This window comes from Glycine max, chromosome 6 (assembly GCF_000004515.6).
Source record: "Glycine max cultivar Williams 82 chromosome 6, Glycine_max_v4.0, whole genome shotgun sequence".
NCBI lineage: Eukaryota > Viridiplantae > Streptophyta > Magnoliopsida > Fabales > Fabaceae > Glycine > Glycine max.
The window spans coordinates 5,634,432-5,659,872 of NC_038242.2; the positions used below are offsets into that span (position 1 = coordinate 5,634,432).

The following is a 25,441-nucleotide window of genomic DNA, read 5'->3' on the forward strand; positions in this document are numbered from 1 at the left end:
GAATAGAAGACTAGATAGAGTAAGAGTAATAAAAGGAAAGTGTTGAAAGTGAGATAATGTTACAGGACTGTGGTTAGTAGTGGATGACACAACTGAGAGCTTCCAATGGTTTTTCCTTCCTCCTCCCTCTCCCTCTTCTTCCCCATTCCCACTCTGCTTCCTAATAACCTTATCTTCAGGTACTCCTTCTACTTATTAAACCTTTCAATAATTTGTGCTTATATTTACTCTCTTTTTTCTTAGCCAATTTATCTATGTTCATCAGAAACAATACCAGGGCAATCCTTAATCAACACAAATGCCCATTCTCCGAGGAAAGACCACGCTTTTCATGTTGTGCTCTAAAACCCACTTCACAAAACAGGATTTTTAGAAGGGATTTGATGCTGTTAGGCCTTACTTCGTTATCTCCAACAATGCCACTTTCAGGTATCTCTCTTTCATTCTTCGTGTGATTTTGGTGCTTGTTAAGAAAAAAAAAAAAAGAGATTTTAAGAACTTATGTTGATATTGGCTATGTGTTTTATTGTGTGATACAATTGAGACATATTTTCTCTTATTCTGTCTTGCAGTGACACTTGCGGAAGAAGAACCAAAAATGGCTTCATTTCTTGACGAAATAAATGCCTATTCTTATATGTACCCTGTTGAGTTACCTTCCGATAATTTTACCTTCAAATGGTATGCCAACTACATATACGTTTTGTTTAGGGTAAAATGTGTTTCAAGTCGTCCCTCAAGTTTTGATCAAAATTGGTTTTGGTCCCTATATTTAAAAAGGGTTTTTTTGGTCCTTGTATTTTCTGAAATATGGTGGATTTGGTCCCTCATAAGGTAAAAACAATGTATAGGGTCAAGGGATGAAATCCACAACATTTTAGAAATACAATGACTAAAAGCATTTATAAACTGTAGGGACAAAAACAAATTTTGATAAAATCTTAATAGACCTAAAACACATTTTACCCTTTATTTATTTACTCATAGTAAGTAAAACGATAAGTCGATAAGGGAAGTTTCCACTTCCAGCTTTATCTAATGCTTTTTACCCCATTCAACAGTGTCAGTAATATGTCCAGTGAGCTTGATCCGATGGGATTTAATGCTAATGTATTTAACATAACTATATTTGGTTTACAACTCCATTTTTTGTCTGGAGTTTTTCCTTGATTATAATAGGAAGCTAACACTTTCCATATATTTAAAGGATTGAATCCCGAAAGCCAGAACGATATTCATCAGCTGCACCACTTTCTCGTAAGTTTTGTTCTTTTCCTTTGCAAGGCAAAAATCTATCTTATCAATAATTTCAGAATAGAGGTCATGTTTCATTGTGAACTTGTTAGTTGTTACAACTGTCATTTAGATTTAATAGCTATCAGCTCCGTGGTTAAAATATCTGAATGATAGGAAGTTTTCACTTTGCACTAGTTAATACTGATCTCTTGCATAAAGATACTGGATGCTTGCTTTGTAATTTTCCTTTTCTGGATAAAAATTGCACTGTAATTCCATGCAGCTGATGCACGCCTGCGCATTGTGTCTGAGCGTCTTGACTTTATTGATAATGTCATCATTTCTGTCACGGTATTTTCTCAGCCTCATACTTATTTGATGGAGCTTTAGTTATCTATTCAAGTTTTTTGTACTAAATTCAGATAGGTCCACCAAATTCAAGCTATATAAAATCAAAGGATAAGAGTAAATGGACTGCAAAAGATGTTGCTGATTCAGTTTTAGCTGACAGATCTTCCCTGGTAAGTGGTCATTCCTTTATTACGCATTTTTTGTGTGTTCATGCTATTCTTATTGGAAACAAAATTCATGCTCTTTGGAATCATTTCAAACCACAAGAAACTGCTACTATTGATGAGTATTAATTAAAATTCAGAGATTTAGTATTCACTCATCAGTTATCACTTACTACAGATTATCTCTACCTGGAAAGTGGAAACAAGGAGTGGTAATATGGCCACAAATGTTGGATGGTGGCTAAACTTCAAGTTATAAATTATAAATGGGAAGAGAACATGTCAAATTAAATTTTTTCTGTTTTGAGGATTTTCACAGACCACAGAGCGAACAATGATGCTCCAAGAGGTTAAAATATAGTTGACCTCCAAGAGGTTAACATAATGTTGGACTTTTCCTTTGCTTGAGAAATCCACATGCAAATATTATTCTTCTTGGATCCCAGTTGGTTAGTTTACCATTTCTATTCTTGGGCATGAAGGCTAGGGGTAATGAGATAATAATTTTAGTGTTTCGCCACGTGCGGATGTGATGTCCTATAACTGTTTAAATATTAGTCAGCCTTCTAAGCCAATAGCTTTTGGATTGTCATGTTAAAATGGATTCTAATGGATTATTTAAGCTCTTATATATGCAAAGTATCATGGCCTTTTGAAATTTATTGTTTAGACAGACAGAAGTTACACCCAACTGTGTACATCACAAAGTTGCATTGATTGTCATCTGCCTTGAAAATCCTTCACATTTATTTCTGATAACAACATTTTGCAGCGAGTTACCTCAAGTCAGCGCTTAGAAGAGAGTTCGGTTCTTAATACCCATTCTAGTGAAGTAAGCCTCATAAAACATCCTTATTTCTTGAATTCCAATATATAATGGATCACTTTCTCTCTCTCTCTCTCTCTCTCTCTCTCTCTCTCTCTATATATATATATATATATATATATATATATATATCTGTGTGTGTGTGGATGGATTGGGGTGGGGGGGCGGCGCATATCTAGTGAGAGCATAAGTGGAGTTGATCTTAGTCATACAACTACTCATGGTCAAGATTGTTTTAGCTAGTTTTAATCTTACCCATCCATTTGAATTATATGGTTGAGATTAGCTCCTATCACACTATCATCTCTCACCTGATATGCTTCCTATATTATTATGAGATTTGCTAAAGTACATTCACATATTCAGTTGTTTTTTAGGAAAGAGTATTTTGGTAAGTTATAACTCAGATTTCTTAAAATGAATCCAATTTATAGCTTGTTAAAATACTCTTTTTAAAAAATAGGTTGGTGCACATGAGCAAACTTGCTGATGTGGTTTGCTAATGTACACTCACCTGCTTTTTAGGAGTATTTTAGTAAGTTACAACTTCGATTTTCTTAAAATAACTCAAGGTGTAGCTTTTTAAAATATCATTTTGAAAAAAAAAAATATAAATATCTGCTGATTAAATGTATTTAATATAAATAGACATCTTCAAATAAGAACAGGAAGATCTTCAAACATGTATTTGTTAATGATAAATGAATATTCCAGATATTAAAAAATGTTACTACATTTATATATTACATATATAAATATTCCAGATATTACATCTTCAAATAATGAATATTCCGGATATTACATATTTAAGTTGAAGTTTATGCACGGCGGAAACTTATCTGTCTGTCTCCTCACAGATTGATGGTGAGATGTACTGGTATTATGAATACCTTGTTCGTAAAGCACCTTTGAGACTTGTAAGCACTTCCTTTTGGTATAATTTTTTTCATGGAAAGATGTGGCTGTAATGTTTACTTTTAATTTGTAAATCATCATTGTACAGACCGACGAATCAAGCACTTACAGGCATTATCTTGCTTCAACAGCTGAAAGAGATGGTATATCTTCTAGTTTTTTTCATTGGTTTAGATTATTTCTACCTTTGCACATCTAATATGAGATTGTCCTCTGCAAATTGATACAAAGTGCTTGGAAGCTCCTGTTGGAAATGATTTTGTTCTCTTTTCCATTTCTCATTCAATGAGAACCACACTTGTTTCAGACATACAAGGAACAATGGGAAGAAAAACAAAACAAGACAAAGTTATATTTCTCTGTTATATTTTTATGAGCTCACCAATGAGCTAATTCACATGCCATTGTTTCTCTTTATGCTACTTATGAGCTTTTCAAGTTATATTATTTTTCTGGTGTTGCATTTTAGAAATTCTCTTCTTTTATTACTAAACACTTGATTGCAGGTTATTTGTACTCTATCAGTGCTTCAACCGTCAGCCCTCTGTGGGAAAAAGTACCATTTCTCTCTCACTCTCTCATGTCTGCAAGTGTCTTGATGTTTGTTCACTGAAATGATTTATATAAGAACCTGTAGAAGCAGCATAAAACCAGTTAGCAAATAAACTTAAAAATATCTAGCACTTCCTCAGCCAATGATCAAATGTGTCTTGTTCTTCTCTTAAGTGTTAATTGAGACGCTTATCTAAAATGTGGCTCAAAGTAGGCTTTAAATATATTTAATCCCTGATAAATGACTGAATTTTGTCGAGTCCGTGATATTTTAAAACTTTTTCTTTGAGTTTTTGTCATTAGTTAAGTAATGATATGATATCATCACATCTGTGGATAACCTTGAGAAGATCAGTTTGTAAGGAGATACGTGATTACTTAACTAATGACAGAGACTCAAAAGCAGAAAAAAGTTTCAATATTTTTGTGATTCACAACAAAAAAATTGTTAGGGACATATAATAAAATTCGGTCATTTATGAGACACCTTAAAGTATTACTATTGCAATTCTAAATAGAATATCTATGTGGTGTGGCTCTAACAATACAATGTATTTGATGCAGCTGGGGCCTTTCCTTGATAAAGCGGTGAATTCGTTTCGTCTTCTTAGCCCAACAGAAAATTATGTTCCTCCGTACAAAGATCCCTGGAGATTTTGGTGAAATCTCAATTTATTTTTAATTGTATTCATCAATTCATGGGATCTTTTTTTAGGCGTGAAATTTATGTAATCATTTAATTGTTCTTCGAAGAAGGCAAACCTAATTAGCATCCCATATTCTTTGGGTTATGTCGCAAATTATATTAGATTCTTGCAAAAAGATGAGAGCAGAACTTGAGGCCTTGTAAATTGTAATTCTGTTTTTTTTTGCTAAATGTACTTTTTATTTTTATCATTGCTACAACATCGTTTGGACCATGAAACAATCCAACATCGATAATAAAACTCAGTTTTTTCAATCTTTGTTTTAAGTGTGGTTCCGTTTTCTCTCTCTCTCTCTCTCTTTTAACGGGAGGCACCTGCTAGACTTACGGAGGAGTCAAGGAGATGAAAAGACTGGGAGCCATTTGTACATTCATAATTTATATGTACCTAAATATAAGATTATTTTAATTAATTTATACTTTTAATAAAGTTAGTTAATTTAATTAGAAAATATTCAACTTGTTGGAAATTTATATTATTTTTAAAATTATTCTTAAAATTATTAGAACTCATCATCTTTCTCTTTCTAATTAATTGCTTTTTTTATCTAATCAGTGCTTGATATTCAATTTTTGTAAAAGAGAATGTATTTATTTTTTAATTCATAATATTTATTTTTTAAATAGAAAATTCTTAACATTTGTTATAAAGTAATTAACGTATTTTTGACAAAAAATAACTAATACAAAAGATAACCTGAAAAAAAATCTTATAAAAAACATAAAATTAAAAAAAATCTTATATTTCGGAAATGATATATTTGTTTTGAATAAGATTTTTTCCCTACTTTATAAGCTTATTTTAGTACCATATTTTGTGAACTTTCTAGGAAAAAGAAATAAAGCATTAAAATCCCTTAAAATTTGTCACTTTTATAAATAAATGTCTCGAATTTGAATGTCTTGATTAGTCTTTCATTTATATATTTAGCCTTGTGTTGACGTTAAATTGTTAATTGAGAAGAGATTTCATCGGTTTATTTACCTTAAATCTCAGTAATTCATGGCCATTTCATAATTCATTTTTCAAATACTAAAATTTCTGAACTTTATAAAAAAGGTAAAATAAAAGAAATCAATCAAAACAAGGAACTGAATATCACGTGAGATATTCTAATTCTCCTGTTTGTTAGTTTAGAAATTTTTTTATTATATTTTAATATTTAAAAATGAATGAATGGTTGAAAGTAAATAGGGTTCAATGGTTCGGACTTCTGTGAGGCTGAAAAGAAACAAACCCCTCTTACACTGCATCCCTCATTCTAATCAAGCTACATTTTTTTTCCATTAATGTAGAATTTCTATTCAAAACTAAGGTGGGATTATTCATGAATTTAGCATCTACCCTATTAAAAAGCTCAAACTGAGCAAAAGAATGATATGCATCTTAACTACTTCTACCTATTCAAAGAGTACCCTTTGAACAAAACATGTGAGGTAAGTTTGATATTGGCATGTATTTAAGCTATGCATTTACCTAGGGTAAGACTGATTTTCCAAAGTGCAAATGTTATTTGGATGTTAGTTAATCCTGGGATGCAGAATACTCAAAAAGTATGCATTTGGATGAGCCATTCTTTAGACACAGATGCAAACGACTTGTAAGTTCATAGGTCAAGGTCCATTCCATTGCCATCTGTGACTCCTTCATTTGCCTAACGATTCTGGCCTGCAAGAAAAACAGTTGCTTTTAGTTGACACTTATAGAATACTCATTGACATACCCATATAGATGTTTTTTAGTTGACATATATAGAATACTTTATATGTTCTTCTCCATTACATTTTAAGTACCATGATCAAAATAGAGCTTTTAGCATCTGTTGCTTGCTTTACTTACAAAGAAACATTATAACTAATAATTTCCCTCTATTGATACATATCGATTGACAAGAGAAGTATGCTGAAATTAATAGAAATCCAGTTCTTGGAAACCAAAGCTTGGAAATATGAACTTATTTGATTATAATGATTATTATTACCTGAATATGTTTCCCAAGCTGGACTTCAACGTCCGTACCAAATGATAAATTAGCAGCAAGTAACGTGAAAGGATCTACTGTAGCACCAGAACAAACCAAACTAGGAATCTGGGGAGCGTAAACCAACTTCCACTTAGCCAGGCCAAACTCTCCCTTCCCTTCTATTCGTGGCATTAGTTTTTCAAGAGTAGCAGTTACAACCTTTTCAAATGCAACATGACCATTGTTTTCCAAAATGGATTCTGCTAACTGACTATCAAGTCTTCTGGCAACCTGCATGGGTTGAAATAATTAATAAGACCATGCTACTGGAAGGAAAAATCATGAGAATATTGATCTTTCACAGATGAAACTTTTGACTGACTTTAAAACTTCGAATAATTAGAGCAACTTTTAGATCCAGCAGCACATGGAGATTTTTTGTGACCATAACACAGTTAAAGTGAATGTTAATGTGCACACGCAATGGTACAAGACTGAGAGTTACTTGTTTGGCTTCAACTGGGGATTTTAAGAGCTTCATCAGCTCAAGGACCTGTTCCAACCCTAACCAGACTGGACCAGTTGATCCTAAACCCTAAACCCAATAAGGAGGATATGGGACCTCAAGTTTCAAATGATTACAATTTACAACTCTTATGTAATAATGCTTCTTCTGAGAATAGATAACAAAAATAAATAAATTGGCTCGTACACTTATGAGATTTCATTCTTTTATTAACTGTTGTGAAATGAGTGAAGTTGTTGTCTTCTATTGAGAATGATTGTGATTGATTTACTTCATGGGTCAATAGAGAACAAAATTCACAAAGGCATACATTTTTTTAAAAAATAGTTTGGCAGTCAGAGAAGGAGGCAGGAGTCTCCTAGAATGGAGAGAATAAGAAGTCTGACACATCCAAAAAATTACAAGTGCAAATAAAGGCCATTGGACAGAAAAGTTACTCAAGTTTACATCTTCCCCTTACATATTTTTTTTCTTATTATTTTTGGGAGAATAAAATGACACTGAAACTTGCAGGGTAAGTGTAACTTTTCAAAAGTATCAGCATAGATATGCACCTTATTTGTGTTGTTTGACAATGACAACACATGTTACAAGTTGAACACAGCACTATAGTTTAGAGCTCCAGAATGATCAAGCAAGATAATGGAGAGCAGTGTCATTTACCTCAATTGGTGACAGTGTATCCTGTTCTACAAACTCCTGCCAATTGCTAGCTCGATGATGAATTCTATATTGCCTCTCAGATCCAACCAAGGTTAAATCTAGCATAGGATCTAGTCCATTATCAGGTTCAAACCTTGCAACATTGAGATGCTCCCGTTTTAACCTCACCTGCATTTAAAGTGAATTTTATCAACCTAAACAATGGCTTCCTAAAGTTAGGGACATCCAAAACAAAACTAGCCGAGAAGAAACTGTGATTACTGTTCATAAGAGTTTCAAAATAAAGGTTCACACAAACCTGCGTTGCGACTAGATCAACTTCTCCATTCTCAAATGCCAGTGTGCCCCTAGGTTTTATGCATTTGGGATGGGCAAGACCATTCAACTCAAGCTCTCCACTAACAGAAAAATTAAGGATGAAAGGATAAACTATCTTCAACTCTGGTCCAAGCACAAGCTTCAGATCACTAAGGCGGATTCCTATATTTGGTTTTATCTGCACTTCCTCCATATCCTTTTCCACCTGAATTGACTCATTGACTGCCATGTGTGTTTTTTTTCAAAGGAATATCATCATATACCCAAAAAATATTAACTAGTTGCCTAGAATAGACCTATATCACAAAAAAAAGCTAATCTTTCATAATAAAAGGAAATAAAACAACAAACTTGTACTTGTACAGAGAATTTTTTTTGGAAATAGCATCCTAAAGTAGTGCTATTTACAATAAGACTCAACAGAAATAAACCTGTTCTACAAATCTGTTCTAATAATAAAAAAATAAAAAGTAGTAAGTAGTAACATAATTATTCCTTTTATATTTAAAACATAAAAAATGTAACTATCCTCTAATTTTTTTTAATCAACTCTTTCCTCGGCCTACATAAATTTTCATTGTATCCCTTTTCCTTCTTAACAAGAAAACGTAAAAGCATGTTTATAATGTTACATCAAATTGATATTTTCATTGGTAATGTAATTAATTTTGAACAAGTATGTTAATTGCACTTAATCATCCTGACTTATTACAAGGTTGAATGATGAAGATTACTACCTAATAGTTATGATCATGGTAGTTACATTGATATCATCATGATTTATCACAATGCTAACTTCATAGTTGGCAGTTAAACAAAAATAATTTGAGTAAAAATGTATATGCATGATTTAGATTGAATACATTATGTGACAGTACAGAAATCCAGAGTGATACATTAACAATAATAAGCAAGGCAGTTATGATTATAGAGCAATATTATAAAGAAATGGGAGAAATCGCATGCTAAACCATGCAAAGTATTACCAGAGCCAGAGGATTGGGAATTTTTGGCCATCAGAGAAGCAGATTCTGAGCCAAAATACTGTGAAATATATCTTGAAGCATATGATTTATCAATGCCACCACGGGGAACTGCAGATGGATAAGATGGGAATCCATTGGAAGCAGCACCACCCTTATCATGTGGCAAATATACTTCTCCCTGACTAAGTTTAATATTTCCAGAAATGTTAGGTTGCAATATGGAACCAGTTATTTGCACCTGGGAGTTAACCTGGCCACTGACAAAAGTAGGATTTTTTAAAAAATAAAAATCATACAAGGCAAATAAAATCTAATAAAATAAAAGTGACATTTCCAAAAGTCAATAATATTTGAGATTTGATGATCACATTAGCTACATACATCCATTAATAAGTCAAAGCATAGCTTAGATCCCTTCTGCCAGAAGGTAAAAAGTCAACCTTAAAATATTTTTTGCCTGCACTTCTAGAACTTCACACTTAAACTCGATCTTGTCATTGAGAGCTGGTTCCTTAGTTCTGAGGGGAAGATTCCCCTTTACAAGAAGCTTTCCTTTTCTGCCTATCCTACTCTCCAGTGAGGGAATGGATAACCTGTTTGATTTCATGTGCACAATTCCACCAAAGTTGGTCAGTGAATTTCGGAACACCGGTGAAGATATAGATGCCCTGCGGAATGATGCATATCCATTAAGCACTGGTTGATCAACTGTACCTCTGGCCTGTTAAGTCAATCCACATGACAATACTTTAGACAAGTAAAAATAATTATTTAACAAAAATTTATTGGCATCACCTACCTCAAGCATGATATCAGCACTGCCATGAAGCCAATTGGCATAAGGAGTTAAAGCTGTTACCAGCATCATTCCCCCATCTTTTATATCAACATCAACCCTGACTTCTCTAACATCTAAAATTTGCCAATTTAAACCTTTAAGGCTTTCAGCTAATTGAGTATTCCAACCTTCTTCATTTCTGCGTCTAGAAACTTTTTTGTCTCTGGCATCATCGGTAGTCCCCATGCTCTTCTTTTTCACCCATTCAGGAACCCAAGTAGTCCTACTCTTATCTAATTCCACATCTTGCTGTAACATGTTACTTTGAAAAAAAGTAACAGGAATAGCTCCTTGAACTAGTACATGACCATTCTGGATCAAAGGTTCAAATTTTGCATTGAATAGAAAGTGACTGGTTGAGGTTAGAGAGGTAACGACTTCTGCTCGTTCAAGAACAATTCCACCAATGGCGCCATCAAGTAGCCTAATTTGAGCATCACATTCTGGTTTTGCTAAACTTCCTCTAAGATCTCCTTCCATATGCAAGATCCCCCTAATGGGTGCTAACAATTGCCGCAGAGAATGAGCAACATTGGATGATGTAGAGTCAATGATCTGAACTACTGTTGGTATCAGACTAACAGGAAAGTTTAAGACAGCAAAATGAAGGTTGGATTTAGGTCCTAACAAAGTTCCATCAGCATGAATTGTGGCATTTTCCTTCTGGATAAAAAACTTCTCCAGGTTCAAACCATCATCATTACTATAAGTACCAACTGCCAAGACACGCTGAGTTTTGTATTCTCCCCACTCCCAGTCCTCCCCATGAAAGTCAAATTCTGCCTGAAATGGAATAGAATAGAAAGCCAATCATCAAAAAGTAGATGATTTATGCTAACTCCCAATAATGCAAACAACAACAATTTTTTACCAGGGTGTCTCCATTCCCTCCACCGCTGGCATTGAGAGAACCATGCCAGCGACCTTTGAGTTCAAGTAAACCGGGAAGGCTCAAATCATCAAGAACATCATTTGACGGAGCATGATGCTCCCTTCTTAACTGCAAGTCGAGTATCATTAATGACAGATAAAGAAACTTCAATTTTTGCAGTGAATACCATTTGGATCATGAATTAATGAATGGACAAAACTTAGATACAATTTGATAGATGTTTTTGGTGTCGTTCTCCTATCAGAATTAGAGTTTTATCTCAGTAATCTATGTTGACAGCTTGACATTTAATGCAAACCTTTATTATATAGATTACTGAGCTGAAACTCCAATTTTGATTAGTGAGCAACACCAAAAGCACCTAAAGAACTACATCTAAGTTTTTTCCTTGATAAATAAACATTACATGCCCACTTCATATTGGGAGCACAAACTCAGATGCATCAAGTATATCGTGGCTTTTGAAAGGAAAATAAAATACAACGATTGCTTGATGATACCTCAAGCAGTTGTTGAGTGCTCATAGAATATAATCCCATCGACTGCAGACTTTGAATAAAAAAATCCTACAAATGACATGGTAACATGCATAATCAGTATTCTATTTCTTAAAAAACTAAGTATACAGGATTAACCACAGGTTTTAAGGTAACAAACATTAGTATTATCTTTTCTCAAGGTCTATATATGTAATAAACAACTGACAATCATTAAAAAATTTAGCAGATAAATACCTGCAAGCATATATAACATAAAATTACAGGGAAAAATTATTTCAAATATGTTATTCAAACTTGAATGTTCTATTAATTTACAATTATAACTCAAAAAAGAGGTTGACTAGAAAATAGAAACAGAAGCATGGTGATATAATACTTATTTATTCAGATTCTTCAACCCTATAGTATATTCTTGTTGCCCAAGTTGAATTAATTTTCATACTTAAGTTTAAGTCTAGTAAGGTCAATAAATTTAATTACGGCTTCCATCACTTGTTGAGTTCTCAAAAGAATAATCTGTGGCAGAAACAATACTTTAGGAGATAGATATTTGTTTTAGGAATAACAATTAATATCAGTATAACACCAGTAAACCTCCAAGAAAACTAGTACTTTACATACAATACAATACAGTACAGTACAGTACAATACGATACAGTACAGCAACAATGAAGCCTTAACCCAACTGGATGGGTTCACCTACTTGCACACAATACTAATTAAAAAGAAAGTATTGGCAACGTTAATGCATCAGTAACAACAATAACAACCAAGCCATATACCACTCAACAGGGTTTGGCTACATGGCACACTTAATGCTAGTGGACTCTATCAAAAAGTAAATCTTCAGTAAAACTATTTAGAGCAAGTTTCTTTTTTTTTTCAATAGTTTTTCTCCTAAACTTTTATGTCTTATTCAAAAAATTATCATAGCATAAAACTTCCTTAATATGGATGGAGATGAACAAACCCCTCTAATAGAGTTCAGCTCTCATTTACAGGGTTTCACTGTCCTCAAGCCTTTTAGATGCTAGAGTTTGACAACTACATTTTCAAGATTTAATGCCTAAAATCAATAGAGAATTAAAGAGAAAGAAGTCTAACTCCATCTTTGTAGAATGCAGGTATTCTTGTTATCTTACAAAGAAGTTATTTAACTGCTTATAAACTTCAACTTGATATAATATAAAAGTAAGACAGAATGTGATTTGTTATGTATATTCATTTTTTAATCAAGGGTGATATTTTTATTATTAGTTCAATGGTAGGTTTTAAAGCTTTCAACAAGCACAAATTTACTTTGGTTCAAACTCAATCCACAAGAAAACAAAAAAGCCACAAGCATGAAGAACCTAAAATTGAATTTGGCTTCCTCTAGCTTTATACCTACCCATATTTTGGAAAATAAAAAATTTTTTTGGTGCGAGTTGGGGCAGGGGAAGCACGGAAAGCCAAAGTACATTCAAATCAACTTGAAACCTTAAAAAGTAAAAAGGTGATGCTATATGGTTTTCATTAGCACCAAATAAACCATGCGGCTAGACTCCTGAATTAACCAACTCACATGTTACAAAGATAGAATCATTAGCAAGGTATCTAAATCAACTGATTTAGAATCTGACGATTAATGACATATAAAACATAAAACAACCTTTGATCTTGAAAGAACAGCAGGATCCATACTTCGAGAAAGTAGCCTTGCAAGAGGGAGCATCTCAGCAACTTCAGCTCTGGGAATATCGAGTTTCATTCTCCACCTACCCATCGAGGATATAACACTACCAAAATGCCCAGATAAGAAGCTTTTTAAAAAGCCATCGCCTTTTATGTCAACAGGGTTATGATCTCGAGTGCCAGGTAATACATATTCGCCTTGCATTTCATAATAACTGTAGCTTTGTTCCAAAATAGTTTTTTCAATAGTGATCTGAACAAAAGAACATCAACTGACAATCAGTAACAAACTTGACATAATTTACAGTTCTTAATAAGTTTTTATTTATGCAACATAACCACAACATAATATCATTACTCATGACTACGACAAAATGATTCATAAAACGATGTCATTTGACTCATTTCTGTTACAATGTTCTTAGAATATGGGTTTGAGCCTAACTCAACCGAACAAAACCAACTTGTAGTCGATGTAGGACTAAGCCATCACCCTTGAGGCTGCAATTCAGGCAGCCTCCAAAGAGACCGCAACTAAGGCTGGCTAGGGGTGACTGCAATTAAGGAAGCTTTTCAACACCTATAACAGACAACAGCTGTTCTAACAGAATGACAGCTGGCTAACTAATGCTGACTCAGCATCTGAGTCAGCTTATCACTAATGTACAAGATACAGAGAATACTCTAACACTGAGATATGCTAAGAGCATCTTTAGTGGAAGAACCCATTTTGGGTTCTTGGGACCACTTTTTGTGGGTCCCATGATGTCACATAGGATGCAAGAACTTTTGTCATTTTTTGCTCTAATGGTAAAATCCAATTTAGGTTCTTGGATTTTACTTGCACAGAAAAAAAAAACAAAATAAAACAGAACCTCTCTTTTCCCTCACTTACATTAAAACACAATATTTTTCTTTAAAAAGAGGAGTTCTTAGGAGTTCTTCCCCTAGAATCCAACCTCCAGCATAATTCTTGAGTAAGAATAATGATAGATTTGGTGGACAAGGGTTCTTGAGCTCAAGAACCCCCATTAAGAGCATCTTTAGTGGAAGAATCCATTTTGGGTTCTCGGAGCACTTTTTGTGGGTCCTATAATGTCACATAGGATACAAGAACTTTGCTCATTTTTTGTTCTAGTGGTAAATTCCAATTTGGGTTCTTGGATCACTTTTTGTAGGTTTCACATTTGAAATTAGTTAGGGAACAAGAGATTAAAAATAATATTTTTTGAAAAAAGAGGAGTTCTTCCCCTAGAACCCAACCTCCAGAATGGAGAATTCTTGAGCAAGAAAAATGGTAGGTCTGGTGGACAGGGGTTCTTGAGCTCAAGAACCCCTACTAAAGATGCTCTTAAGTACTCTATCAATTATTATTTTCTCTGTAATTAGTACCCACGCTATATAATAATAAACTCTGTTGTGTACATTGGCACATGGATTTAGTCTCATTTCTTGCTTTCTCTTCTTCGCAACATAAGAGAATGAACTTAGGAACTCACAACATCTCCACTCCACCTAGCTGCCACATCCAGGGCTTCACCAAGCACTCCATTGAATTTTGGCCGAAGTATAGATATGATTCCATGTCCTCTTCTTTTTCGAAGATTAAGCTGGATTTCTGCCTGAAAAAAAAAAAGGCAACCAATTGAAGAAACCACATTATTTTCCTTACATGCCCATTAGATAATGTCTTCACCAAGTCATCATTCAGGCAGGACTGAACAGAAAAAGGGAGAAGTAAAGAGGTAAAAAGAATCTGATAGAAATGCTAAGAGTTGGATATTTCTGCCTGGAAAAAAAAAGACAACCAGCTGAAAAACACCACATTTTATTTACATTACATGAGACCATGACCATTAAATAATACCTCCTTGACCAAGTCATCATTCAGGCAAGACTGAAAAGAAAAAGGGAGAAGTGAAGAGGTAAAAGAAATGGCAACAAATCTGATAGAAACATCAAAAGTTGCATATTAGAATTATTTTCCTCTAAGTTTTATGCTATGTGTCCATTCTTCATCTATGTGCATCTTTGCTATGTTTTGTCTTAGAAATATGTATACTGCTTATAGAAAGGGATTCTTCCATTTGATGTCCACTTTTCTATTTTAAGTTTGATTTTTATTGTAATTGAAAACTGGAAAAAATCACCATTTTAAAGTAACCACAAATTCCATCTTAGATACGCTCCCTACTTTTAAGGAATTTTATTTTAAAAACTATTTTAAAAAGAATATTTGTCATGTCTTTATATGATTAAATAAAATTATATTATTTTTTTACCACCATCACAGCTACCCTCTCATTATAAAAATATTCTAGACTTTCTCCTAATAACTTGAGCTTTTGGGATGCTGATCCTTAACACTGATTAGAACCTACTGTTTTGTGTACGTCCTTTAAGATATTAACTACAAATAACCATTGCTTGATTTTGTAGCAGTTTAAGATTTAGAGATGGTTATCAACTACTAATAATCATTTCTTGTCCACAAAGTCATCTTACATTTACTCTATAAGCAATCTAGGGTCAAACCTCAAGATGAATAACTCATGCAGAACATAATACTGAAAACTGTCTAATCTCCCTCACAAAACTGGGTCAACTTCATTATGATCAAGACATGCATAGGAGGTTACAGCAAACGACAGGGATGATAAGGAATTAGGAAGTCAAATAGGTAATATTATGGCTTACCCACTGTATAGTTCCCTTGAGAGAAGCAAGCTCCAGCTCATCAAGTGGAAAATGCCATACCTACAAGTACGGCCCACAAAAGCAAGAAAAATGAAAAGAATGATTTTCAACATTAGCTTTTGGGCTAATATTGAGTGCCAAAAAAATGCCAGCATAGAAACAAACATATCTGCATTCAAACATTGGACCCAATATTAAATATAAGTACCTCCAAGCTAGCTGAATGACATGGTTGAAAATCTACGTTTGCCCTCAACTGCCCCTTATGAAGGGAAATGGACACCAGTTGTCCACTTTTCAGACCACTTTCACCACTGAGCTGTAGTGGCCCAACAAAATCCATCACAAGACTTTCATCAGGCCTACCAGAGGCATTCAACTTCACTCCAATAAAGAATGGAAGTTAGAAAATCTAATATATTAGTATATAGCCAGAAAATCTGAAATGGTTTCCCATAAGGATGTCCAAAACTTGCAGACATAAAGATGTCTACCTTTCACAAATAACTATATTTTTTAAATATGGGGACTACGGGGGAAATTTCCTTTTGGAATAAAATATAAATATAAACTTTTAGAGGGGAGAAATATGAACAGGTAACATAATTCACATGTGGATGAGTTGACCTAGATTTAAACTGTATGCTGAAAGTTTATATTTATCATGTATTCACTGTATGGGAATACATCTATAGATTTCATCCATCAAAATATCAAACATGATAATCAATGGATATTTTAAAAAGGATTTCTTGGTAAAAATATTGGTAGTAGGGAACAATTAACCATTCAACTGGTTAATTAAGTCAACAAGCAGTTACTTATTAACTGTTCTTTCAACATATTAGCTGCTAGCCAAATAATTGCTCATGAGTCATACCATGAAATTATGGGAAAGAGTGATCGAACGGAGATTAAGAAAGGAGACTCAAGTTACTGAGAATCAATTTGGTTTCATGCCGGGAAGGTCGACCATGGAAGCGATTTATTTATTACGGCGGGTGATGGAGCAATATCGCATGGACCAACAAGACTTGCACTTGATTTTTATTGACTTGGAGAAAGCGTATGATAGAGTGCCTAGAGAGATTTTGTGGAAAGCTCTAGAGAAGAAAGGGGTTAGGGTTGCATATATTCGAGCTATCCAAGATATGTATGATAGGGTATCGACTAGTGTTAGGACACAGGGTGGAGAGTCAGACGATTTTCCCATCACAATTGGTTTACATCAAGGGTCAACCCTTAGCCCCTACCTTTTTACCTTAATTCTGGATGTCCTCACGGAACAAATCCAAGAGATAGCGCCGAGATGCATGCTTTTTGCAGATGACATAGTCCTCCTTGGAGAGTCGAGGGAGGAGTTGAATGAGAGGTTGGAAACTTGGAGACGAGCTCTAGAAACACATGGCTTTCGCCTAAGCAGAAGCAAATCGGAGTATATGGAATGTAAGTTCAACAAAAGAAGGAGGGTTTCTAACTCAGAGGTGAAAATAGGAGACCATATTATCCCTCAAGTCGCACGGTTTAAATATCTTGGGTCTGTAATACAGGATGATGGGAAAATTGAAGGGGATGTGAATCATCGCATTCAAGCAGGATGGATGAAATGGAGAAAAACATTGGGGGTGTTATGTGATGCAAAGGTACCGATCAAGCCAAAGGAAAAGTTTTATCGGACTGCGGTAAGACCGGCGATTTTGTACGGAACAGAATGTTGGGCGGTCAAGAGCCAACATGAGAATAAAGTAGGTGTAGCGGAGATGAGGATGTTGCGGTGGATGTGTGGTAAGACTCGACAGGATAAAATTAGAAACGAAGCTATTAGAGAGAGGGTTGGAGTAGCGCCTATTGTAGAGAAGATGGTGGAAAATAGACTTAGGTGGTTTGGGCATGTAGAGAGAAGACCGGTAGACTCTGTAGTGAGGAGAGTAGACCAGATGGAGAGAAGACAAACAATTCGAGGCAGAGGAAGACCCAAAAAGCCTATAAGAGAGGTTATCAAAAAGGATCTCGAAATTAATGGTTTGGATAGAAGTATGGTACTTGATAGAACATTATGGCGGAAGTTGATCCATGTAGCCGACCCCACCTAGTGGGATAAGGCGTTGTTGTTGTTGTTGAATTTAAAAAACTACTTCCCCCATCCCCACCCGTATTAAATGCAAATCTCTTTAGTGGAATCCCTAGTCCATGATTTTGTAAACCCACCCCCCACCCCAAAAAAAAAAAAAAAAAACAGAATCCTTGTCCATGATTGTACCACAAGGTAATACTACCAAGCAGTTTCTTAAATTCATAATATCTCGATGAAACATTTTTAGGAAGGGAAAAGTTTATCCATCACCTTGATACTCTCGGGAGAAACACTCAACGACCCAGACATTTGAGGTGCAAGCATCAATTGATTCAATTTGAGACCAGAGATTGAAACCTCACCAACAAGACTATCTGCACTTCCTTTCTCCAACATTTGCACATGCTGCTTGTTCTTGTCAAAATTTTGTTCAATAACAGTGGTACTAGGTTTTAAAATCTTTCCCTGAAACTTGATCCTTCCGGTTGCTTTCAAAATCAAAGGTCTTGGAAAATCCAATGTATAAGGAGTGACCAAACTAAAGAATTCAAATCCACGCATGTGCAAATCAAACTCAACTCCACTAACGGTAAATGGAATGGCTCTTGGTGCATAAAACTCTTCTCTTTTAAGAGAAAAATTATCAGAATAAGATGTTTGAACTTTCATATACAAATCAAATGCAGCTGAAGCAGAATTAACAGTAACGAAATCATCTGAGATTATGATATCTCCTCTAGCATCACTAAAAGATCCTTCTGCTTTCGATGCAGTCCATTTTATATCAAACCTCCTGCAATTAAAAATATGATAAAAAAAAAAACTCACATTGAGACAGGAAAGAAGTATTAACAAGTTGGGACATAGCCAACATGAAGTACAATAGATATCCATGATAAAAAAAGTGGAAAAATGATTGATAATATAAATATATAATAAGCAACAATAATACCGGATCTTAATCAATAAAAACTAATCAAAACTGAAAAAGGAATAATCTTACGGTCTTAAAAGAGACCCTGAAAGTTTTGTGTTTTCACTTAAAACTCCAAATTTGAGTGGCATCAAATGATGATAACTGGGAATATAGCGAAGCATAATTTTTTCAAAGGCCAAACTTCCAGAGAAGTTTGCATCTATTGCTGTCTCATCATTCTCAGCCTGAGAACAAAATAGTATACATTAGCAGAGGGGAGGGACAAACTGTAGAGAAAAATGGGGCAACAGCATACACATGGGAAAAGACATTCACATTCTGAAATTGTTTTAGCCAAATCAATGAAACCTACTAATATCCTGATTTGTGAGTGTGAAGTTCACCACCTTTCAGTGTGTGATTATCACTTGACTATGTCATATGGATTATGGAAGAAAGCCATTTAAATTTTAAAGTGAAAGAGAAAGAATAAATTAGTATCCTTAGCAAACAGGTGACAGAAAATGAAAATAATTTATTGTAAAATTCATCCCCTCCCTGAAAAAAGTCATATAATAAGTGTGTATAATGGTGGCAAAATTACATGACTGTGCCAAAGCTTCCAAGAATCCATCCCCCCTCATAGTGCTAACTATTTGCTTAATAAAAGCATGCTATCTTGTGGCTAAGAAAAGAAAGAAAAAATGCTTGCTTTCTAATAGATTAAGGAAGCAATATACCTCTGAGCATATCCATACTGTCCCAGCCCCTCGAATTTCACCACCGTCCACAAGGCTTGCTCTAATTTCATACAAATCAGCAATCTGTGCTATGCAGTGGAAGTGTTACCAAACATAAACAATGAGTCACAACTCAACTCTGAACCACCATGTGCAAAATTATTACCACTTTCAACTTACACAGCTATCAGTGTTGAAAGTGAAATTAGCAGATACATGTGAAAATGGTACACGATCAAATGCTGCCAACGCTCCAGCCTCCTTACTTTTAGCAAGTGCTTCAGATGCTACAGTTGTAGGAGTATCAACATGCAAAGAAGAGAATGTCCTAGAAACCATTCCAGTTCCCACAAATATAGGAGTATCCAGTGGGCCTTGACAGTTAAATAGAGCAGTTATCGACCCTGCTAACTGCAATAAATAAACTTTAATTATGAAAAAAATATAGAAATACAAGGATTGATATTGGATAAGCTAACAACTGCTTTGGTTGAATTATAAATTTAGTCTCTACACTTCACAGTTCACACTGTTTTTTTTAGTCCATACATAAAAATAAATAAAAAATAAAATCTTATATTTGGTTCCTATAAGGAAAATCATTTATGAATCAATCCTTGTTGTTTATTGAAATTATAACATTGTTAAATTTTGCCCCTATACTTGACACCGTTTTTCAATTTAATCCCTTAACAAAAACATATTGCAGTGCATTTAGGTCCCTACATGTAAGAAACTTTATATTAATTTAGGTCCCTACGCATGACATACTGTTTTTTGTTTTGGTCCTTATATGAAAAATACTCTAACACCATTATAACTTCGGTAAATGGTGGGGATCAATTTGGTTAAACAAAAAACATATAGAGATCAAAATGTAGGGTCTTCATGTAAGAACTTGTTGAGATCTTACATCGACTTTACATATGGCCAAAGTAGAGCCTATAAAGGCTTAGGCAATTCACACCTTGTGAGATAGCTTTTGGGGTTGAGTTAGGTCTGACCCAAATTCAAGAGAAAAAAACTAGTGTACCCCAGTGCCCAGAGGCTCCTCGCTATGCAAAGGTATGGGGGAGGGTCATTGTACGCAGCATTACCCTTGCATTTGCAAAGAGTTTGTTTCCAGATTCAAACCCATGACCTGGTCACCAAGGCACAACTTTACTGTTGTGCCAGGGCTTACTGTAGCAACCAAAATTTTAATTGACCTCGGGCATTTGTCATGTCTCGAATTTTGAAAATCTACGTAACTTTCATAATAAGCCATAGATAGATTCTCAAAAGTTTTGGAAAATCTAACCTAAATTTTATCAAAAGCTCACTTATAAGCTATCAAGTATAACCAGTATAAAGAAATGATGGTACATTGATACTGCACTTTAAAAATAACAAGAAACAATGAAGCAAAAATGAAAGAACTTTATGAATGACTTGCATAAAACTTTAATGTTGCCATTTTCAAATTTAAAAATTATAAGATACAAAAAGAAAACAAAATATAAAGATGGAAATGATCATTTTACTCAAAAACTTTAAAGTGTTAAATCAATGCATTGAACTCAAGAAAACATACTGGGAACGAGAGAGATCTCATATTGAAAGTTCTCATCAAAGCATTCACTTCAACACTAGGAACCTGGAAAATTGGTCAACAAAGTATTAGGGCAGATGAAAAGTTTAAGAATTTATTTAGACAAGAAAAATGAAAGAATGACAGCCAACAATGTATTATGAGATGTTACTCACACTTATACAATAACCTAATGCAACTATTTATACTACTAATCAGGTCAAGCCCTAGTGCAAATCCAAGCCCACTATTAGTAAATCTACTATCTACTAACAATAAATAAGTACTTATGTACACAAGCACACACACATAAATAAGTACCTGACACATAAGATGAAATTCTCCTTCCTCGGGATGAATGCCAAAATCTCCTGATGCTTCTAGAGGAATGCTGCCAAACCAGCCACATGCATTGTGTAAAAATATACTTTGACCACGAAAACATAAACTTCCTGATATGTTCTGCAAGAACAAGCACACAAAGTACAAACACGAGAGGAGAACATCTTTCAATTTCAAGTGTGCCAACAACAGAAATATTTAGTATGGTTGTAGATCAATAAGCCTAAACACTCTATATGAGACCAAAGATCCAGTAGTCATCAACAGTTACTAGTATGCAGTTGTTACTCATTACTCATCAGCAGAAACAACTAAAAAAAAAAACTAGACGACAGGGGGTTGTACCAAGCATGATCCCTCCTCCCCAATAAATCACATTTTTAGATTTCCACTCAATGCATCACATCAAACAAGAAAGGGCAATCACCCATACAAATATTGCTGCATTCTTCTTCCCAGGCTTCACAACAAATATCCTTATTTGTCAGAAAATAAAGAGTAAGTATTATTTTTGGTACAAAAATTTCACATATTTAACTAATAAACAGAGCTTCTAATATTTCATAAAGAACCTAATGAATATAAAACTCATTAGGCATGTGTCACCATGAATATAAAGTATATTTTTTGTTTTATAAAATACAATGTGTATGTAATGGCTCATTTGCCTTTCAAAAGAATAAAAAATATATCACAAATGAAATTTCAAGTGTCAAAAAGGAATTGCACAAGGCATCCTAACATAGATGAAATGAAGACATACGGAAAAACACGATGGAGCGTCTGATAGTTGGAAGTTCAACCCTGTTACGTTAAGCTGTCCATGATGATTTGGAAAAGTTTCACCCTTTGACATGCACAAGTGAACCTAAGTATAGGGAAACAATATATCAAACAGGTGAAGTTATATCAAATTATCAATTCTCATGTAACTAAGGTTAGAGAAGCACCTCACCGCTGGCCCTTCCTTTAGACCATGTAATTGGAATGTCTAGGATCCTTTCAAACAGCTGCATAGAACATAACACAGACATAAACTACATAATCATGCATACAACTTAAATGGAACTATAGGAAGATAACAAAATATTGAAACTTCAAGTTACTATATACTTTACCGGGACAAAAAAGTGGTCAATTTTCAAATTTGCATGCCATTTCTGCTCAACAGTGTCAACAAAAACATCAACAGACAACCAGCTATCACCTTCACATATATCATCTGATCTCCAAGTCTTACAATTTCCACTCAGTTTTACATTTATATGGTCGTAGTGGTTATGAAACTTCACATGGCCATTGACATTCTCCAGCACCCTGAAAGTAAAACATATAGAACACTTAAATTGATGCAAATCATATTTTCAAAAGAGTAAATTAAACTGACACCCCCTGAGGTTTCATGAGATTTCACAAACTCTTGTTGTTTCTTTAACGTTCACAACAACCTACCTTATAAGAGGACATGGTGTAATGTTTTTCAAACAATTAAGGGAGGTTAGTGTGAGGGTAGAAAAAATAGCATTTAGACTTTTAGAAAAGGATCTAACAAAAACTCTCTAAAAACCTACATCATTAAAATTATAAGCTGGGTTAAAAGGTGTGTTCATCACTTCATTTCTATAATAAATGATAATAGCTCTCACCTAACTTCCCTGTCACCATATGTAAGTAGCATCACAGTTGCACCTCTAAATTGAACAGAATCCAATGTAACAGGAAGAATCTTAGTTAGGTCTTCAGACTGCAGAACATCTACCCCATCTACATTTTCAGAAACAGTACCTTCAACTTTCAGACCCATTTCAGACTTCAACTTTTCAATGGGACCAGAAAGGAAGAAAGATTTCAACCCCTCAATGTTTCTAAAAAACGAGTTTAAGCCAAATTTCATAATCAAGGTCTCAAACGGAACGTGAAAATATGCTGCCAACAGAGAACTAGGCTTCACAGAAACCAAATCTCTTTGGCCCCTAGTTGCACTAACATCAATTGGACTGTGTGCAACATGAAGTCCCAACTCCTCCTTTTTCTCTGTACTAATATTAGCATTGGCATGTTCTGCAACATCCTCACTAGATTGTAAATTTTCATGTTTACTCTCCCTTGTCTGTGAATGCAGATCACTGCAAAAATTTAAATCATTTGAATGACCATTAATATTTTCATTAGCTGAAGGAGACCAGACTCCCAGATCTCTGAATTGTGTTCCATTTCGGTGATCACCATTTCTATTATCATCACCACTGGCAACAGATACATCATTTTTGTCATCACTTTTTACCAATTGCCTATCATGATCTCTAGCATGAAAACATCCAGAAGAAGACAAAGGCTGCTCAAACTTCCCATGTGATTGACTGCGAAAGTATGCATTTGCTGCAAATGCACCGCGTTCAAGAATTCTTTTTCTGAGAGCAATACCAGATGCACTGATGTCACTCCTTTTAGCCTTCGGCTTAAATTTGTGTTTTCTATGCCCTTTTATGACTCTTTTCCAAAACTTAAGTCCTTTTTCAGGAAACTTTACCCTAAATGACTCCTCCAAATCAGCATGTTTCATATCATAATCAACACCTGTGCCCACGCAACGATGACCATGCTGCTCCACCTCCTTCATGCAGAAAAAACTCTTGGAGTTTGTTCCTCCTACTGAATGAGTTGCAATTTCCTTTAAATCGTCATCGCCCTTGGATGGACCACAATTCTTCTCAGAAACAAAGTAACCCATCTCTGCAGCTTCCCTAGCTGCATCATCCCTTTCTCTCACATATTTAGCAGCTGCCTCCTCTCGAGCAACCCTCCTCACTCTAGTGCGATGATCAAGTCCTTCTTTGGTTGACAAGCGCCTCTGAATGCCCCCTTGAGATGGCAGTATGCCTAACCAACTAAAGTCTTTCTTCTGCACTACCAAGACACACGGATGTGACAATACTGCATCAAACACAAATTTCCCCCTCCACAGGCTAGCAAGAGGGCGAAAACGAACCTTCACGGTGGGAGCCTCACCACAAGAAAACTCCTCTTCATTCGGCCCAAATGAACATGACTCCAATGTTACACTCAAGGGTGAGATTCTCAAAACCTTGCCAAAGCAAACATCGCGCTGAACATACTCACTGATCACTGAACAAACAGAAGGCAAGATATTTGTTTCAACAAAACCCCAGGCTTTGTTCCTTCCAAACCAAACCAAAAGACACAAACCAGAGATAACAGCAGTGAACACAGAGGCCCTCATCAAAAGAACCCCCTCTTTCCACAATGGGGTGAAATAACTCACACTGAGAGAAAAGGGTGGTTCCTTTTCCCTGAAACATTTCAACCTAGACCAACTTGCGGAAACATGGTGTTTCTTCAACAAGTTTACATTTTGGCCACAAAACCTAAAAGCATGCCTCAATGGGTAACGAACGTGTTTTGCAGAAACGTTGCACCTCTTGCTTCTGGGGAAAACCCTTTTGATAGTGTTGTTACCTTGCAAAGAAGCACGAAGCTTTATCCCAAAAAACAAAGTGTCCATTGTCTCCTTCTCTCATAAACCTGAAACATGGGAGGGACGAAGAAGCTCTTATTCTCTGTTCATTAACGATTCAGAAAAGCGCGCGCATGCGAAATAGAGCATAGGGATTGAGAAGTGAAGTACTGGAAAGCAATCAATGTCGTTTGGTTTGGTGTCTCAAATGAGAGTGAGATCATTGATTATGGAGTTGGAACTATTATAGTGCACTGCAGTATGTATGTTTTGGTAGTGGGAAATGGAAACAAGAAAGAACGAGACACAAAGAATATTACGTTCGTTTTATTTTTCTTTTCCGAATGAATGTTACGTTGCTTGTCTTGAGGGAAATCAAATGAAAAAGAAAAAATGCCTTTAACGATGTCGTTACTGAAAGTATATACAGCTGCCTACTCCCGTGAGAGAAAAATAAAATAGAAATCAAACGGTTTTGTTTACATTTTAATATTTAAAAAAATATGGTAAAAGGAA

At 34.9% G+C, this 25,441-nt stretch overlaps 2 protein-coding genes across 4 annotated transcripts; one reads left to right on the top strand and one right to left on the bottom strand.

Annotated features, from left to right (window-relative positions):
* On the top strand, positions 1–4,921 carry LOC100809891 (psbP domain-containing protein 5, chloroplastic). Its single transcript, XM_003526390.5, has 11 exons — positions 1–179; positions 266–429; positions 573–681; positions 1,208–1,257; positions 1,520–1,587; positions 1,659–1,757; positions 2,524–2,583; positions 3,435–3,494; positions 3,581–3,635; positions 3,999–4,048; positions 4,609–4,921. The coding sequence occupies exons 1-11, from the start codon at positions 106–108 to the stop codon at positions 4,705–4,707; spliced, it is 888 nt and encodes a 295-aa protein (XP_003526438.1). The 5' UTR covers positions 1–105; the 3' UTR covers positions 4,708–4,921.
* LOC100796955 (protein TIC236, chloroplastic) lies at positions 3,991–25,265 on the bottom strand. 3 transcript variants are annotated; one of them, XM_041016293.1, is made up of 24 exons: positions 23,097–25,265; positions 22,569–22,767; positions 22,401–22,460; positions 22,214–22,318; positions 21,430–21,570; positions 21,112–21,174; positions 19,719–19,949; positions 19,539–19,622; positions 18,886–19,043; positions 18,153–18,675; positions 16,017–16,187; positions 15,809–15,868; positions 14,611–14,733; positions 13,089–13,364; positions 11,438–11,503; positions 10,917–11,045; positions 10,007–10,828; positions 9,648–9,928; positions 9,208–9,464; positions 8,202–8,443; positions 7,904–8,071; positions 6,733–7,005; positions 6,228–6,419; positions 3,991–4,123 (listed from the first exon to the last, which is right to left on the bottom strand). In XM_041016293.1, exons 1-23 carry the CDS (start codon positions 24,971–24,973, stop codon positions 6,276–6,278), a joined length of 6,453 nt encoding a protein of 2,150 aa, XP_040872227.1. In that variant the 5' UTR covers positions 24,974–25,265; the 3' UTR covers positions 3,991–4,123; positions 6,228–6,275. The 3 variants fall into 3 exon arrangements, with proteins under 3 accessions (XP_040872227.1, XP_003527803.1, XP_014631700.1); XM_003527755.5 differs by lacking the exon at positions 3,991–4,123 and having other exon boundaries at positions 5,921–6,419; XM_014776214.3 differs by lacking the exons at positions 3,991–4,123; positions 6,228–6,419; positions 6,733–7,005; positions 7,904–8,071; positions 8,202–8,443 and having other exon boundaries at positions 9,369–9,464; positions 9,589–9,928.
* Positions 25,266–25,441: the final 176 nt, after the last annotated feature.